At 36.6% G+C, this 16,874-nt stretch overlaps 1 protein-coding gene and 1 non-coding gene across 2 annotated transcripts in view; both read left to right on the top strand.

The window, feature by feature from the left end:
* The first annotated feature begins 309 nt into the window (after nucleotides 1–309).
* Nucleotides 310–412, top strand: LOC115220500. The gene has a single exon (XR_003882546.1). It is a non-coding gene; the product is annotated as a U6 spliceosomal RNA (small nuclear RNA).
* Nucleotides 413–4,963: 4,551 nt separating this feature from the next.
* The window catches only part of LOC115214628 (N(G),N(G)-dimethylarginine dimethylaminohydrolase 1), a 92,709-nt gene continuing 80,798 nt past the window's right edge, over nucleotides 4,964–16,874 (top strand). The window contains exon 1 of the mRNA XM_029783756.2: nucleotides 4,964–5,550. Coding sequence (XP_029639616.1) covers nucleotides 5,275–5,550 — 276 coding nt within the window. The 5' untranslated portion in view covers nucleotides 4,964–5,274. The remainder of the gene's footprint in view (nucleotides 5,551–16,874) is intronic.

The raw sequence follows: 16,874 nt of genomic DNA on the forward strand, positions 1-16,874 counted from the left end.
GTTGCTCTTCAAGCTGTTGTTTTTCTTAAGTTATCAGAGCACTGCATCCTTCAAAGCTTCCATGCTTCCTGAGATTCGCCAACACTACACCTGATTTTCTCCCCTCCATACACATGCAAGCATGTATCTGACTCATGCACTGTTCACTTTCCAGGCATTTGTACATTACTGCATATGCTTTATACGCACTTTTGACACGTTGTGGTGCACCTGAGCACTGTATACAATAATTTCATTATTATTATTATTGAGTCTGCTCACAAATGTTCCTTTCATTGTAAGCTTGAATAAATAGAAAATTCATGCTTCTTGTTTTTGCAGTACATATTGTAAAATAGTAAAGATACAGAGAAGATTAGTATAGTTCCTGTGCAAGGATGACATGCAAATTCATGAAGCTTTCCATATTTTGTAGATGCAGGTATGGATGTGTGTTTAATAAGTTTACTTCATTAGCACATGGTTTTGGGTTCAGTCTCACTGTGTGACACTTCAATGGGTGTCTTCTACTACAGCTCTGGTTGATTAATGCCACCACTACCACCACCATCAACACCACTTCTGCTGCTGTTGCTGCTGCCACCACCACTACTGCTTCCACCACTGCCACCAGCACCCACCCCTGCTGCTGTCACACCACCAGCACCACCACCACCACTGTTACTGCTGCCCTTCAAGGTGCTCTGTAGAGGGACTGAATCTGAAATCATGTGACTGGGAACTGAACTTTTTTAACCATATATAAGCTATGCCAGCAACCAATGCAGAAAATCAGTCTGGAAGAGGTTCCCTCTCTCCTAGCTATTTTTAGAGCAGAAGTTGAATCTAACATAACAAAAACATCATTTGTCAATTTTTACTGCATAGAGCATCAAAGTGTTTGCATGCTGCTTTACTCATTTCTTTTCTAAATTGATCAGACAACTTGAGAGTTAAGAGTCATGGATTTGGATGCAAGTTGTAACATGATGCAGATTGATTACTTCTTTGTTGATTGTCTGGCACTATACACATTTTGATATTAATAAAAAGGTAATTTGGAGAACGAGGCTGAAAGGGTTAAAGTCAGGTACTTTCATCTCTGGCCCTGAATTGGTGAATTACTTCACCTTTCACCTTAAAAGGAAAAATAGGGCTAGAGAGAAAATGCCTGACTGTGAAAATGTTTGAAAATCGATGGAAGAATGTAGCACGGATGTTGCGTGTGGATGGAACTTCATGAATGCGACACAGGATGTATCTCAGGTATCAGTGGCGAGGCGGGGCTCGTGGGGTCCGATGTAAACCCGCCCCCACTCCATCTGTAATGTCTTCCAGTTTGCCCTACCATTCGATTTTATTATATTTTCTTATTTTTGTAAAATTTTTAATGTCACTTTTTTTTGTATAATCATTCGCTCATCTGATTCCAAAATCAGATTGTATTGTCCTCCCTTCGTTAGCCCCTTGTGGGTAATAAAAAATAATAAAAAAAAGTTATTGTTAATGGTCTTATTCAGTTCAAAAGACAAAGTTAACAATTAATTTTTTATTTAGATAATTTATTTGACTGGATGTTTATTGTTTTTTATTACCGGTCTGATGAAATAGTAACAATTGACAGCTGATATATTCATGGCTCTTTCAAGAACATTAGGGTTATGAATAACACTGTGTAACATATTTGTCCTTGGGTAGCAACTGTTGTTTCCTATTTGCAAACCACTAGAAAGTATGAAAAATGGCTAATAATTTCTTCAAATTTTGCTTTTATTACATTTATTCAAGCCCCAAAGAATCCCTCTCAGCACATGGCTATGATGTTTCCCAAACACTCTTGCTTGTGGAGGCACATGGCCTAGTGTTTAGAGAAGTGGACTCGTGGTTGAGGGATCGTGGGTTCGAATCTCAGACTGGGTGATGTGTGTGTTTATGACTGATACACCTAAGTTTTATGTGGCTCTGGCAGAAGGTAATGGGCGAACTTCTGCTGACTCTTTCGCCACAATTTTCTCTCACTCTTTCTTCCTGCATCTTGCAGCTCACCTGCAACAGACCGGCGTCCTGTCCAGGTGGGGAACCTATACGCCAAGGAAACCGGGAAACCGGCCCTTATGAGCCAGGCATGGCTCAAGAAGGATCACCCCCCCCAACCACTCTTGCTCAACATCAGAGATGCACATATTGTCAGCTACTATGGGACATGCTCAAGTGGTTACGGTCAAGTAAGTGACAAGCAAATCTATGGCTTTGAGCAGAAAATGTGCTATAATGATATTTCTGCTTCAGCAAGTGAGCACTGAATCTGTCTGAAATGTAATGGAAAATAGGTTAGTTTCAAAATATTGATGTCAAGACCACAAAAGTAAAGTTTGAAGCAAATAGGAAATAACTTTAATTGATAAAAAATAAATAAATAAAAATTTTGTTACAGGTGAATAATAATAAAAATAATAATGAAATTATTGTATACAGTGCTCAGGTGCACCACAACTTGTCAGAAAGTGCATATAAAGTACATGCAGTAATGTAGAAATGTCTGGAAAGTGAACATGCTTGTGTGTGTATGGAGGGGAGAAAATCAAGTGTAGTGTTGGCGAATCTCAGGAAGCATGGAAGTCTTGAAGGATGCAGTGCTCCGACAACTAACAACCGATGCCGGCAGTTTGTTCCACGCTTCAGCAACTCTCAGAGTGAAAAAATGTTTCCTGAAGTCATGGGAGCTATGCTGTTTTCTGACTTTGTAAATATGTCCACGGGTGTTAGATGGGTGGATTTTGAAGAGGTGCTCAGAGTTATTGTTTGTGTGATGGTTGATAATTTTATGGGTGTCTGCCAGGTCAGCTGCCAGACGTCGGAGTTTCAATGTGTCCATGCCCAGGGAAGTAAGGCGTTCAGGATATGGTAAAAATGTAAAAATGTATTCAACTAGATATTAAAAAGCTAGCCTTCAGTTTTACCTACAGCTTGACTTGCTAGGAAATCTCCCAAATTAACACTTTTTCTTTTACTTTTATTTGCTTCAATCATTTGACTGTAGCCATGCTGGAGCACTGCCTTTAGTTGAACAAATCGACCCCAGGACTTATTCTTTGTAACCCTAGTACTTATTCTATTGGTCTCTTTTGCTGAACTGTTAATTTATGTGGATGTAAACACACTAACATCCATTGTCAAGTGATGGTGAGGGGACAAACACACAAATACATACATACATACATATATATATATACATATTATATACAAAGGGGTTCTTTCAGTTTCCGTCTACCAAATCTCCTCACAAGGCTTTGGTTGGCCTGAGGTTATAGTAGACGACACTTGCCCATGGTGCCACAAATATGTGGTTGGTAAGCAAGATATCACACAGCCACTTCTGCGCCTTTAAAAAATTTATTCTATTTTTTTTTATCTCTGTTAATTCAAATATTGGTATCTATCTATCTATCATCATCATCATCGAGGGCAAATTTTGCAGGGTTGGTGGTGGTAATATATTAATTTGTATTTATTTTATCAAGCTGGGAAAATGAAATGTAATACGAACAACCAGTAGGATTTGAATTTGGAATTTGATGGGACCAAACTTTATCGTCCATTCATTTCGGATTGGAAAAAATAAAATATAAGTTAATCGACTTTTACAGCTTCTAGCTGTGTAGAATACGCAGACAAACGAAAACAATTTGTCTTTCCCACTTTCACATTTTTGTGAATGGCGAATTTTATACATTTTTGGAGAAGCACAAGAGATTCTTGAAAAATTTATAGAAAGAGCTACTTTTACATTCTTTCTTTAGAGCTTGTCTTTCCTCCGCAGCGTCTACCCTCTCCCCTGCAATAAAGACATTCTCAAATTCACCCTCTCTCTCTCATACATTCAAGTTTTCTTTCGTTATCACTAGCTTGACAGGTTGTCGCTCGAGATCGCTAAGAAGGAATAGTAAGACATGAATTATGTGAAGTGGTTCTCACTTAATATGGCTTGTTACTATCGCTAGATACTGCAAAAGAACACTTTCTCGCATGTGCATGCTGTCATCGATACAGACAGGTATAAATGACAAATTACATGCATACACCATCGCACATCTTTATTACATGCATGCACAAACTCCGATGCTGCTCTGGATTCTTATTAGAATTTAATAAATCATTGCTTTAATCGCTATATGTATAAAATAACATCAAACGCAGTAATCCAAGGTATTTTATCTGGTATTCCATATTTTCGTCAAACTTGCCACCCTGAAAAAACTAAAGACCCTACCCATTCTTTCTTTATTGAATAAACTTTACGTTATGAGGCAATAAATTTTTTATTTTAATTTTTTTATTATCTGTTATACAAAATACATAATGTGTATTTCATGTACACACATTTTGTTAAAATAATTCATAGTTATCTAGTCAAAATGTCAGTAATAAAGTGTATTACTACTGAATTGATGTATTTTAGGACCAAAAATATCCATGGAAGATCGGACATATGGTAGACCACACTAACACACCAGTGTATTTTGGACATTCTCAAGACGCGTATAACTCTACAGCTCCTTTCTCTATCTCTTTAGTAATTTATTCACTCCTACATGAACTGAATAATAGTTCTTCGGTTGTTCCCGCTTTATTTCTTGTTTACTGTCCACAAACCGATCAAACTGCAAGAGCACTAATAAAAAACAAAGGTAATAATAATAATTTTAAAAAATGCTATCAAAGTTGCCCTATATAATCGTTTTTTTTAAATTTATATTTCCATTCTATTTTTCCTGTTGTTATAAACTTTAAAAATCAATTAGCGCTGCTGCACACATACATTTCTGTATTCGGATTAAAGGCTTTTTAAAAAATACGAATACTGTTTCTGACCCTGATCTCCCACCCTAGTTTCTATATGTTTTCTATCTGTTCTTATGAGCTGTTATCATGCTAAACAGTACCTTCTCGTAATAGATCTTCTATAGAAAACACTCTCTCACTCGCTCCGCCTACGCTCTCACAGCCACCTTGTATGTTTTACTCTGTCACTGCCCCTCCGCCTCGCACCAGCCACTACTACAATTACAGCTGCTGTAGACAGAGTAGTCTTGCCCGTCCGTTTCTCCGTCCTCTCCTAAACAATCGACATACGGCTTTAGGCTTGTGTAGAAGACAGTCTCGTCAAGTTATTATCCCAACTTCCATCTATAAACTCCGTTAGTCTGCTTGACTATCGACAACACACAAGCCATCAAATAACTACTCCACTTGTCAACGTAAGGCGACTTTAGTTTTGAGAGGAACACTTGCGCCATGTCGTTTGAATATTCCCGTGTCCTGATGAGGCCTGTTACGGAGGCTCTCGTGGAAAAAATAAGAAGTATTGATTCAACGGTAAAGTTGAATTTAGAAAAACTTCAGAGTGAACAGAATAGGCTGGCCGAAGCACTGAAGAAACGTAGAATAAATGTAGTATATCTTGCTGCTAGCAACAACTACCCGGAAGGTTGTTTCATTGAGGATTGTGCTGTAATCATAGGGGACACTGCTTTGATATGTCGCCCGGCTGATCAATCTCGACGAGGAGAGGTATTTATCATTATTTATTATTTTTCTCATACATTTAGCTAGCCAGTATTGTTCATCTCTTTCGCTCACTCTCTTTTTTAACATCATGTTTTTCCCCATTATAAACAAAACATTCAGCACCTTTTTGGATCTTGTTTTTCTTCAGCCTCACCTCAACATAACAAACTTTGCGGTTCTCCATAAAGCTGGTTATTCTTATTATTTTGTTGTTACATTTTGTGGGGGTTGATTTTTTTTTATCCTTCTACTCTGGAAAGCCTAACCAATAAAAATATAAATAGTAGTTATCTACTGATTCGATTCAAGTGAAACTTCCTTTAATAAAATTGTCCTTGTTCATTTTAAATATTAGCAACACACACGCACAAAAAGAACCAAAAAAGCAAAAAACACACCTTTTAAATTATCTCGTCAATTCCAACTGTCACTTTATCAGTAGTTCTCAGATAATTTCAGGTTACACCAATATTGTTGTATTTCGGTATTCTATTCATTTCTTCTATTGTAAAATCGTGTGTTGGAAAATGATGAAAATACTAAGTGAAAGAATAAAATACAAACCGACAAAGAAAAGCGAAAGTGCCTTGGTTCTCTCCTCACATATTTTACTTCGATATATATATATATAATATCGTTTATCAGTCAATAGCTTTAAGCGTATTTATCAAACATTATATTTGTATCAATCCACTTCTGCTTTAGTTTGAAATTCAATAGAATTGATAGATAATCAATAAGAAAATTGCCTTTTTTTTAAAATCTAATATTTGTTTATCTATTTACGTAATTAAATTGTAATCGTTATCGTCGATCTAACACAATTTCTCCATATCAAAATTTCTCCGGCTCTCACTCGGCAATTAAAGGTATATAATTGAACAGAGCCATGTGAGACGGTTGGTCGGTGATATAGTGGAAATTATATCTATCTATCTCTCCTCACGCACTTACCTGGTTAGTCACACGACACCTCTTCTCTTTCTGACTGCTTTTACATTGAAGGAAAAAATTATATCACCCTTTCGCTAATGAAGGTTCACTTCAACTTTTAAACAGTTTAAATTTGTAACATGGTAGCAGAAAGCTTTGATGAACGTGGTGGTGATAGTTTTGTTTGGCTCCAGGTCAGTCCAGATTCGGTCGACATTACGGTCCATGGCAAGATTTTTGATGGTAGTTAATATTTAACAAGCGATTAGTATTTTCCCTTCTCTCTTATAAACGCATGTATTCATGTGTGACATCGCTGTTAAACTATTTTCTGACGTTATTTAGCCCTAGGTCAGTTCTGATTGTCGAGACCTGTAATCAAAGACGTTCCAACCGTTACCATCACGTCTTTTCTCAAGCATTGTACACGCAGGGCTGCACTAACAAATAAACATATTTTTTCAAGATGGTAGAATATGATTTTAGTGGAAATTCGACTACTATTTCTAGTAGATCGAACGAGTATTAGTGGCTACCACGTTGGCTCGAGTCTTAATTGTTTGTATGCATATCCACAAACTATGTATGTGTGCCCGTGAGTGTATACATTACTATTAAGATAATGATAATTGGTTTGGAACAGTTTCGTAACCTTAGACACTTTGCAACAGATCTCAATCTTACATTATTTTTTTTATAGATTTTGATTTATTGATTTTATTTTGGAGCCAGTAAAGTAGCCTCTATGTGATTGATTGCTCAACCTGCCGAAATATCGACCAAATTGTCTCATATCACACCCTACCATCGTAAAAGAGGAAGACCATGTTGGACAGTGTAGTTCTAGAGAAATACCAGTCCCAGTTTTCAAAATTGGGATGGGCACGACTGGAACATTTTAGAGTGTAGATCTGATCACTCAGGCTTGACCAGAGACTAAACAAAAAACTTTTGTGTTTGGTCATGAATTATGTTTTGTTTTTTTTTAGTGTACGTGATCTGTCATACTTCTGTAGTAAACTTAGAAGAAAATACAAATCAGAAAACATTATCAAACACGAAATGTCATTAAATTTTCTAAAGAAACAAATAACATGCATGTGCATATTTGATAATGCCTCTCAAGTCGAAATTTATCAAGGGCAGTGCTGGTTGATTCAGTGTAATAGATTCAGTGACCAGATTCAGGAATTCTGGTTTTCTATACAAACAAAAAAAAAAAAAAACCTATACAAGATTTTTTTGTCATCTATACTAGAAAACAATTTGGTGGAGTTGGCTAAAATTTGGATCAGACAACATCTATCCCTGTTAAATATATAGATAATGCAAATATGTTATTTTCGTTTATGAGGCATTCATATATACATATTTAAAGCCTAATTCTTTTGTTCGTTCAAGAGTATTTGAGTTTTTGAAATAGACTCTATTGATAAATTCCCTCCGGCCTATCACGCTAGGCATCCCAGCCCCCAGCTAGCCGCACGTATTTTGTGTGTGTGTGTGTGTAAGCGCGAGCACACACACACACATTGCAAAAAAGCAACGAAAATTTTAGAAAAAATGAGTGGAAATCGAACCGGGGAGTATGTTAATTAATAGTGCATTAAAACAATGACACCCCAGACCCAATATATATAAATAAAAATAAAGTACTATATTACAGTCTCATGATAGCTCGTTTTATATATCGATTACCACAAATTGTATATCTAAATATATACGAAATGTACCGGCTGAAGCTAACAAACTGTTTTATTTTAGTATTTAATTTTATTTAATCCGTCGACCTGTTCCTCTGTAAAGTAGTTTACAATGACTCATATATATACCTGTCTTTTTCACCTTGTCGCTTCACTTATCTGTCCACAGCATTCCTGTTGGGTTTTTAATACTGGCTGCGCGCACACACTCATACACACACACACATATATATATATATATATATATATATACATTCGTGTGTGTAGTGTCATTTCTTATGCTTTGCTCTAAATATATCATAGTTCTCTCTCCTACCTGTTAAGTTATTCATGTTCAGTGCAGTGTCTTTTGACCGCTTAAACTTACACACCTCTCACCTCACTCTGTTTTTATTTTATCACACACACACACACACACACAACTAGTTTGGTTTCTATGAAGGGGACCGTGTTTATAACCTTTGCGTTTTCACCGAAACTGTTGATATCAACATGCATCCAGTTCTTCTTGAAAATTCGTTGGTCAACAGCTGTGGGGAGTGGTATGCATGCACAAGAAAGAACTTCCAGAGGACCGCCGTTGCAAGAATGAGGGGCTGAATGAAGTGGTTAGTGGATGGGCAAGGATAGTGAACAGAATTTGGATAACAAGGAGGGTAGAGATGAGTGAGTCAGAAATGTCTGATCGAAGTTGGTACAAGATCAGCTCCAAAGAACAGAAACCACTATAGTAGCAGTACAAAAAAAGACAGTAGAAAGGCTGCTTGTTTGTAGGTCAGAGATTGGTGTTTGTTTATCAGTGACTTCATGATGCCAATTAGTTGGGTTGCCTTTTTTTGTTTTTGTTGCAGTCTAGGATATTTGTGTATGGCTGCAGTTTCACCCCAGATGTGTTAGTACTATACTCCGTTACAAGCATCACATTGTATTTTTGCTTCTTAAAAATGTTCATTTGCCTGAAGAGATCCTTAGTGAAGGAGGCTTAGCATTTGTGGCAACATTGAAGGTTCTAGCTACATATTATATAAGTAGGGTGTGATAACTGGCGGTAGAGTTTGGATTTGGCGGCAAGGAAGAGATTAGGAATGCTTGGACTGTCTGTCTGTTGGTCAGGTATGTGAGTAAGGGATGTAGATGTAGAGTTGAGTATAGCAAAAGATTCTGTTTCTGTATATGCAATATTTCTGTGGGAAGAGTGCAAGAACTAAGAAGTTGATAACTTTGGAGAAGAGTGACAGGAAGGGAAATAGATAAAGAGTTGTTGGTAGTAAATAATTTCAGAGAACAGCTCAGGAAGATGTATTTGGAGGAGTGGGTGGAAGAAGATTATGTAAACAAAGCTCTCTGTATGTGATGTAGGAAAACATTTTTTCCTGTGGTCTCCAGGCAAGAATCTGAGGATCTGAAATGGTTCACCCATGTATTAAAGCTAACCAGTAACTTCATAGTGTTGGTGTTCTGCCAAAACTTCTCAAACCCCAGACCATGTAATAAACTGTCCAATAGATGGATCTCTCAGATCCATAAAGACAGGATTTTCACTCAACAGCAGCAACCAGAGCACCCAGTTGAGGATAGTAGCAGTTGTCCTGCTGGCAGGAGAGAGCAAGGATTTAAAGAGAACTGAGTAACTAAGTTTCTCTCTCTCTCTCTCTTTTTGATATATATATATATATATATATATATATATGGCACGTAAAAAGCACCAATTGTTCGTGGCTATTGCCAGCCTACCCTGGCACCTGTGCTGGTGGCATGTAAAAAACACCATCTGTATGTGGCCGATGCCAGCGTCGCCTTGACTGGCTTTCGTGTCGGTGGCACATAAAAACCACCAACCGATCATGGCCGTTGCCAGTCTCCCCTGGCACCTGTGCCAGTGGCATGTAAAAAGCACCCACTACATTCATGGAGTGGTTGGCATTAGGAAGGGCATCCAGCTGTAGAAACACTGCAAGATCAGACTGGAGCCTGGTGCAGCCTCCTGGAACTGTCCAACCCATGCTAGCATGGAAAACGGACATTAAATAATGTTGATGATATACTTTGTTGTAACTGATTATTCAATAAATTTTGCATTCTTACCTCATTACTTGCTATACACCTCGCTTACTCCCTTAAATTCAATACACAATAATTTGCACTTCCCAATTACAAGGTATATGGGGTATAATAATAATATACTATATTTATTATGTTCTGTGAAGCGTCAAGAAGTCCACCTAATATTGGCACTTGAGACTAAATTGCATACTAAGTGGAATGCCTTAATCGTAGTCAACATTTAGCTTATTTGACTTGTTGCAGAATGTTGGCTGGAGGTGAAAATAGACAGGGCATGAAGTCTTGAGACATACTCTAGTGGAAAAGAATTCTAGATGGATATTGGGAGAGGGTGGTAAGAGGAGAATGTGAGATTAAGTGGAGGTGGTATAGAATTAGCAAATGGAAAAGACTGTTGTAGTAATGGAGTCATGTAGGAAAGCGAGTGAGGATACAGTTTGATATTGTGTTTGTAGACCCTGAACTTTTTATTTCCTTAAATCTCTCATTATTGGATGTATATTTTTTTTTACGTACTTTGTATATACTTCAGTTGACAAGACTCCAGAGTATCACCTAGTCTTTAGTGTTTAACCATTTCATTGTAGCATTCTGATATATCCACTCAAAATTTTTTTACCCCTTACATGTGAAAAGCAGTTTTATCTGTTGTTGAGGAATGTCCTGTTTAAAACTATATTCTGTTGAGATATGGAAAGCTTACTGAGGCAGTGTAACTTGCAGAAAATACCAATTCTATTCACTAGTAGTTAGTTAACATCATTACTGAAATAACCATGAAGTTTAATTTCATAGTGAAAGGGTTACTAAATTTATAGGAAATTAAGTTGGTCCTGTCAGAATTTGAGACACTGAGCAAAATTGCGTATCATTACAGTTCAGCTCTCTATCTTCAGTGCTATTACTGTCAATATAATGATAATGAGAATTCTTTTACATACAGACTGCAATTTCTAAAACCAGAAAGCAGGAAAATATGACATTCTTCTTTCTCTTACCAGACTTATGAATGAAGTTGATCAGTTTTGACATGGACCCAAAACTGGGTTGTAGACTTGTTTATCTTTCCATGCTACAAACTAATATTTTGTTTTTTTTGACACACAGCATGAAGCCAATTAATTTGTAAGGGTGAATAGAGTACTCAGTAAACTCATTACTATATGTAATTGCAGCTTTAACAATCCCTTATGAATGCAAAGTGTATTTTGTTTTTACTTTGCCCATAATCATTTTTAATTGAGTTGACCTATGGTCAAAAGTGTTCCAGCCATGATACTCTCATTTATTTGTGGTTTGTGTGTACTTTAATAAAAGTGTCTTTCGTTTAAGACAACAGGCTTTGATTTGAAGGAGATTTTGCTGCTATTCCTCGTAGTTTGAATAATCTTTTAGAGACTTCCTTGAGGTAATCCAACACTGAGAATCTGGATTTTTTTTTTAAGACTTGGTGTCATTGTCATCATCATCATCATCATTTAATGTCTGTTTTCCATGCTGGTATGGGTTGGGTGATAACCAGAGCTGGCAAGCTGGAGAGTTGCATCAAGTTTCAGTCTGATTTGGATTGGTTTCTATGGCTGAATGCCCTTCTTAATACCAATCCCTTTACAATGTGTGTTGGGTGCTTTTAATGTGGCGATGTTTAGTGATTATCTCAATTAAGTGGTTGTTAGTGATCTTATATTTTTTTATGATACTATTCTAGTAATGTTCTGGAGTATTGTTTCTGAAGTTTCTAGATATTTGTGGGATTTATTTTTCATATTTTCCAGTCAAGAGGGAAGGGCAATATTTATGATACTTTAGAGGATGTCCAACACCAGCTTAACAATGCCATAAGTTATTTTGCTAAATTCTTCATTATTTTCATATTTTATAAAGACCCTTAGTAAGGAGAGACACACAAATAAGAAAGTTCAAAGCAAAGGACTACTGATGAGGTCACAGGAGTGTGACGAAAGAACTCTGGCTGAAGTAAGATTAAGATTAATGTAAAAAATGAATAACGCTGAAGCAAAGTAACACCAAATATATAGTGCGTGTGTTTTTATTGGCTAAACTGGCAAAATGACCATTCCTAAATACAACAATATCTGTTTCAACACACGATTTCACATCAAAAATCTTGCAAAACAAATATATAAATGTAATATAAAGACAGTGTTTTAACAGAAATATGGTTACAAAAGCATTAAATTCTAGGTCAAACTTAGGATAAAAAATTATTTCATTCTTGATCATCTTGTCTTTTTGTATATGTACAACTTCTTTGTCTAACATATCCATCCTGTTTTAAGACAACAAGGTGTGATTTGAAGGAATTTCATTACTATTTCAAGCTGGCCAACTGTTTGCATAGAGACTGTGTGTGTGTGTCTCTCTCTCTCTCTCTCTCTCAGCATGTATAGAGGTTTCCTTCATGAGGTTGATGTAGCTGATATTTAAACTTACATACCTGGTTGATTTGCACTGGGGACATATAAGTGTGAAAGGAGTTTCATATGGATGCAGATCTACAGTGGAAGTTTTGTGACCTTTGGGGATTGGCAAGATAAAAGTAGATAGCATTTTCACTGCATTTCTAATGATGAGTGACACCGTATTTTGTTTGGTTGATGTATTGATTTTATCTTGTTGACACACAAACACAACACTCTCATACTACAGGCTTTTGCACTGTTTCCGTTCATCCAAATTTTACTTGGAAAACATTGATCAACCTGAACCTAAGATAGAAGGCACTTTGACCAAAGTGTCATACCATGATCTAAAGCACAGGTTTGCACCACAAACTTAACTAAACAGCCATACCTACAAATTGGAATACAGTCTTCTTGTCTAATTGACAGTCACTGTTGTAGTAGTCTGTTATGATGTAGAGAATTCTGTTTTTGATGGCTTCCAATTTTTTTGTAATCTATATATATAAAGCTGGAGTTGTCTGTGTGTGTGTGGCAGGTTTGGTAGCCTTCAACCAACATTATCTCCTCCGAGACCCTGTAGCACAAGTTGACCAAAACTGAGAGTATGATAGAAGAAGGCTTGCTCTTCATTCCGTAGAAGAAAAAATTCAAATCGGACCATGTTAAGACCAAAAATTATTTACATCAAAAAGGTGCTTTTTTTCTATGAAAATCCCTATTTTTTACGATCTTTTGACTGCTGTGTCACCATTTTTCGGTGCATTTCAACCAGAAAAATGTTCACTTAAAGCTACATAATGCAAAATTTTTACTTTTCAAAAATTCCAATTCTAAAGGGTCGAAAAGAAAACAAATCCGAGCAACGCTGGGCTATACTGCTAGTATATAATAGATTAAGAGAGTTTAATCAGAACTGATGTTTTCAATAATGCATCATCTTATGTTGATGCTTGTGAAGTTCTCTTGGGTATGAGGAAAAGCCTAAATATTCATTTATGACTGGTAGCCTGTTGGTTATGATGATGAGGGTTCCAGTTGATTCAATCAAGAGGGTATCCTGCTCAGACACTCCACAGACACATGTACTCTTAATGTAGTTCTCAGGGAGATTCAGTGCGACACAGAATGTGACAAGGCCGGCCCTTTAAATTACAGGTACTACTCGTTTTTGGCAGCTGAGTGGACTGGAGCAATGCTAAAATTAAGTGTCTTACATGAGGATACAATGTTCCACCTGGAATTGAACTCCTGACCTTATGATTGTGAGCCGTATACATTAATCACTAAGCCACGCATCTTCACTCATTTATAAAAATGTTAGAATGTCACAACAATGCATTATTAGCATTTGCTTTACATCTCTTCCAGGATCGATAAAATAAGTGCCATTTATGTACTGGGGTTAATTTCATCAACTAGACCTATCTCCTAACATCCATGAAACTGTTTATTTTAGAAATCAATATTAGCATTATTAATTAAATTTAACTCAAAGATAATGGTGTTGATAGTAAAGAGCCAAGTGAGATTATTTGCTTTATGTCTTATAATTATGTGTGTTATGTTTATATTTTCCCCACAGGAGTGGCTGTGTGGTAAGTAGCTTGTTTACCAACCACATGGTTTCGGGTTCATTCCCACTGCGTGGCACCTTGGGCAGGTGTCCTCTACTATAGCCTCGGGCCGACCAAAGCCTTGTGAGTGGATTGGTAGACGGAAACTGAAAGAAGCCCGTCGTATATATGTAATATATGCGTGTGTGTGTTTGTGTGTCTGTGTTTGTCCCCCTAGCATTGCTTGACAACCGATGCTGGTGTGTTATGTCCCCGTTACTAGCGGTTCGGCAAAAGAGACCGATAGAATAATTACTGGGCTTACAAAAGAATAAGTCCCGGTGTCGAGTTGCTCGATTAAAAGTGGTGCTCCAGCATGGCCGCAGTCAAATGACTGAAACAAGTAAAAGAGTAAAAGAGTAATCCTAATTGAAATTAGTATATTCTTTCATCTTCTTGATTTTATAAACCAGATACCGGTAATACACTAGGGTCTCTAACCTATCTTTACATAAAAGTACTATATACCTCACCAAAAAGAAACTCTTCTGATATGCTGTTTCATTCCACTCTATATGTATGCTGGTATCATTTTCTCAATTCCCCTTTGGAATTCAGTGGAACTTGATATTTTCCAGATTGGCTGGAAGAGCCAGGCAGTAAAAGGTAAGCTCCCAGTGAGCTGAGTCAGTTTGTAGATAAAGGGTTAAATTGCTTTGTTCTGTAAGTTATCAACTGGAGAAGTTAAGCTGCCAACATGATAGAAAGATTTGAGGCCGTGTAGGAAAAGAAAATCCAAAGTAAAACCTAGCAATGGACTAGATATTTCTTGCGGAGTTTCTTAGCTGTTAGTATTAAAAAAAAAATGTTTCTTTTGAAATGTGGGTAGAAGTGTGGAAAGGTGGTGTGTTCTAAGTTTAACTCTTGAGAAAAGCATGAATGCTATTCATCAATATATTCTTTGTTAATGTGACTCATTTCTATGAGTTACATAAAAAATAAAGTGGGCTTTGGAATAAGAAGAGTAAATGTCAGTTGATTCTTAAAATTAGTTACATTCTTTCTAATTGTGCTATCTTTCTCTTGTCTGTTACTGTCATTGAATAAAATATACAATAGCATACAATAGATTTATCTTCAAGGCGATACCTTTTTTGTATATCTTCCCTCAAACTATCCTTAACAAGATTTCCAGGAAAAAATTTCTTTTTACACATTTGAACTTGACTTTCAGATAAAAGATTTTATCTTTATATTTTGTTAATGTGAACTTTGATTTGTTCATATATTATAATATATATATATATATATACAGTTAATTAGTTACTGATTTATGAAGTTGGTGTGGTGGTGGGCTCATATTTTGTATTGTTAATTAATTTGATAGCCATAATGATGTATGAAAAATGTTGCAGTTTTCTGTTTATGCTAATTTTTATTTAAAAAATTGTAAACTAAAAGCAATTGAGGAAATAGTGGAGTTGGCTTGCATGATATTGGACCTCACAAACAAGATGATGCAAATCCGAGAAAAAATGATTCGCTGCTCTATATACTCACCAAACCCATGTCTTAGAAAAAAATAATATACATGTTAAAACACTGGTGGTGGTGAAGATAGGAAACTAAACCATTTTTTTTTCCATGTTTATTCTTCTTCCTCAATAAATCCCTTTTCTGATTAATGGGCTATTATATTTTAATGTCAGAAATTTTGTAATTTACTGTAAGTTAGAACTTACTTAAAATAAACTTGATAAACCAATGGAATGGCCTCTTTGTGTTTGTTAAACCTGCTAGAAATAGAAACCATATCTCTCTTAAATCACACCCTCCCACCTTCAGAAAATGAAAGGGGCACAGCACATTAGGTAATGTAGTTCTCGATATTTACAAAACCCAGAATGTCTTTGATAATTAATCAACTCAAGCAAGCAGCATTGATCTAGGGCTAAACAACAAAGGAAGTTATTTAATAGTTCTTATGTTAGGTATGAAGGCTGTGTGGTAGAACACACATGCCCAAGGTGCAATGCTGTGGGATTGAACCCAAGTTCACATTGTTGTGAAGCAAGCTTCTTAACCACACAGCCATGCTTTTAAAAAAAAAATTTTTTGCGCCTATTTTAAAGCGTAGCCAAGGCTCAAGGGCTCGGTTTCCCAGTTTCTATGGCGTATGTGTTTCCTAGCTGGAGGGGACGCCAGTCCATTGCAGTGTTACTCATTTTTGCCCGCTGAGTGGACTGAGCAAGAGCAATGTGAAATGAAGTGTTTTGCTCAAGAACAACGCATTGCCTGGTCCAGGAATCGAAACCACAATCTTATGATTATGGTGCTGACACCCTAACCACTAAGCCATGCGCCTCCACTTTAAATAAATTACTGCTGTGTTAATTGTATTTCATTTCAATGTTATATTCGGCAAAATCAGACTGGAGCCTGGCGCAGCCTCCTGGCTCCCCAGAACCCGGTCGAACCGTCCAACCCATGCCAGCATGGAAAACAGATGTTAAACAATGATGATGATGATGATTCTGCTACAGAATACAACTATAACATCTTTCTTATTACATACAATGTTGGCAAAAAGCTAATGATATATTATGTAATTTAGTTTAGCATCTTTTTGTCTTACATTGTATTTCCAT

The sequence above is a fragment of the Octopus sinensis genome, linkage group LG1, assembly GCF_006345805.1.
Source record: "Octopus sinensis linkage group LG1, ASM634580v1, whole genome shotgun sequence".
Classification (NCBI taxonomy): Eukaryota; Metazoa; Mollusca; class Cephalopoda; order Octopoda; family Octopodidae; genus Octopus; species Octopus sinensis.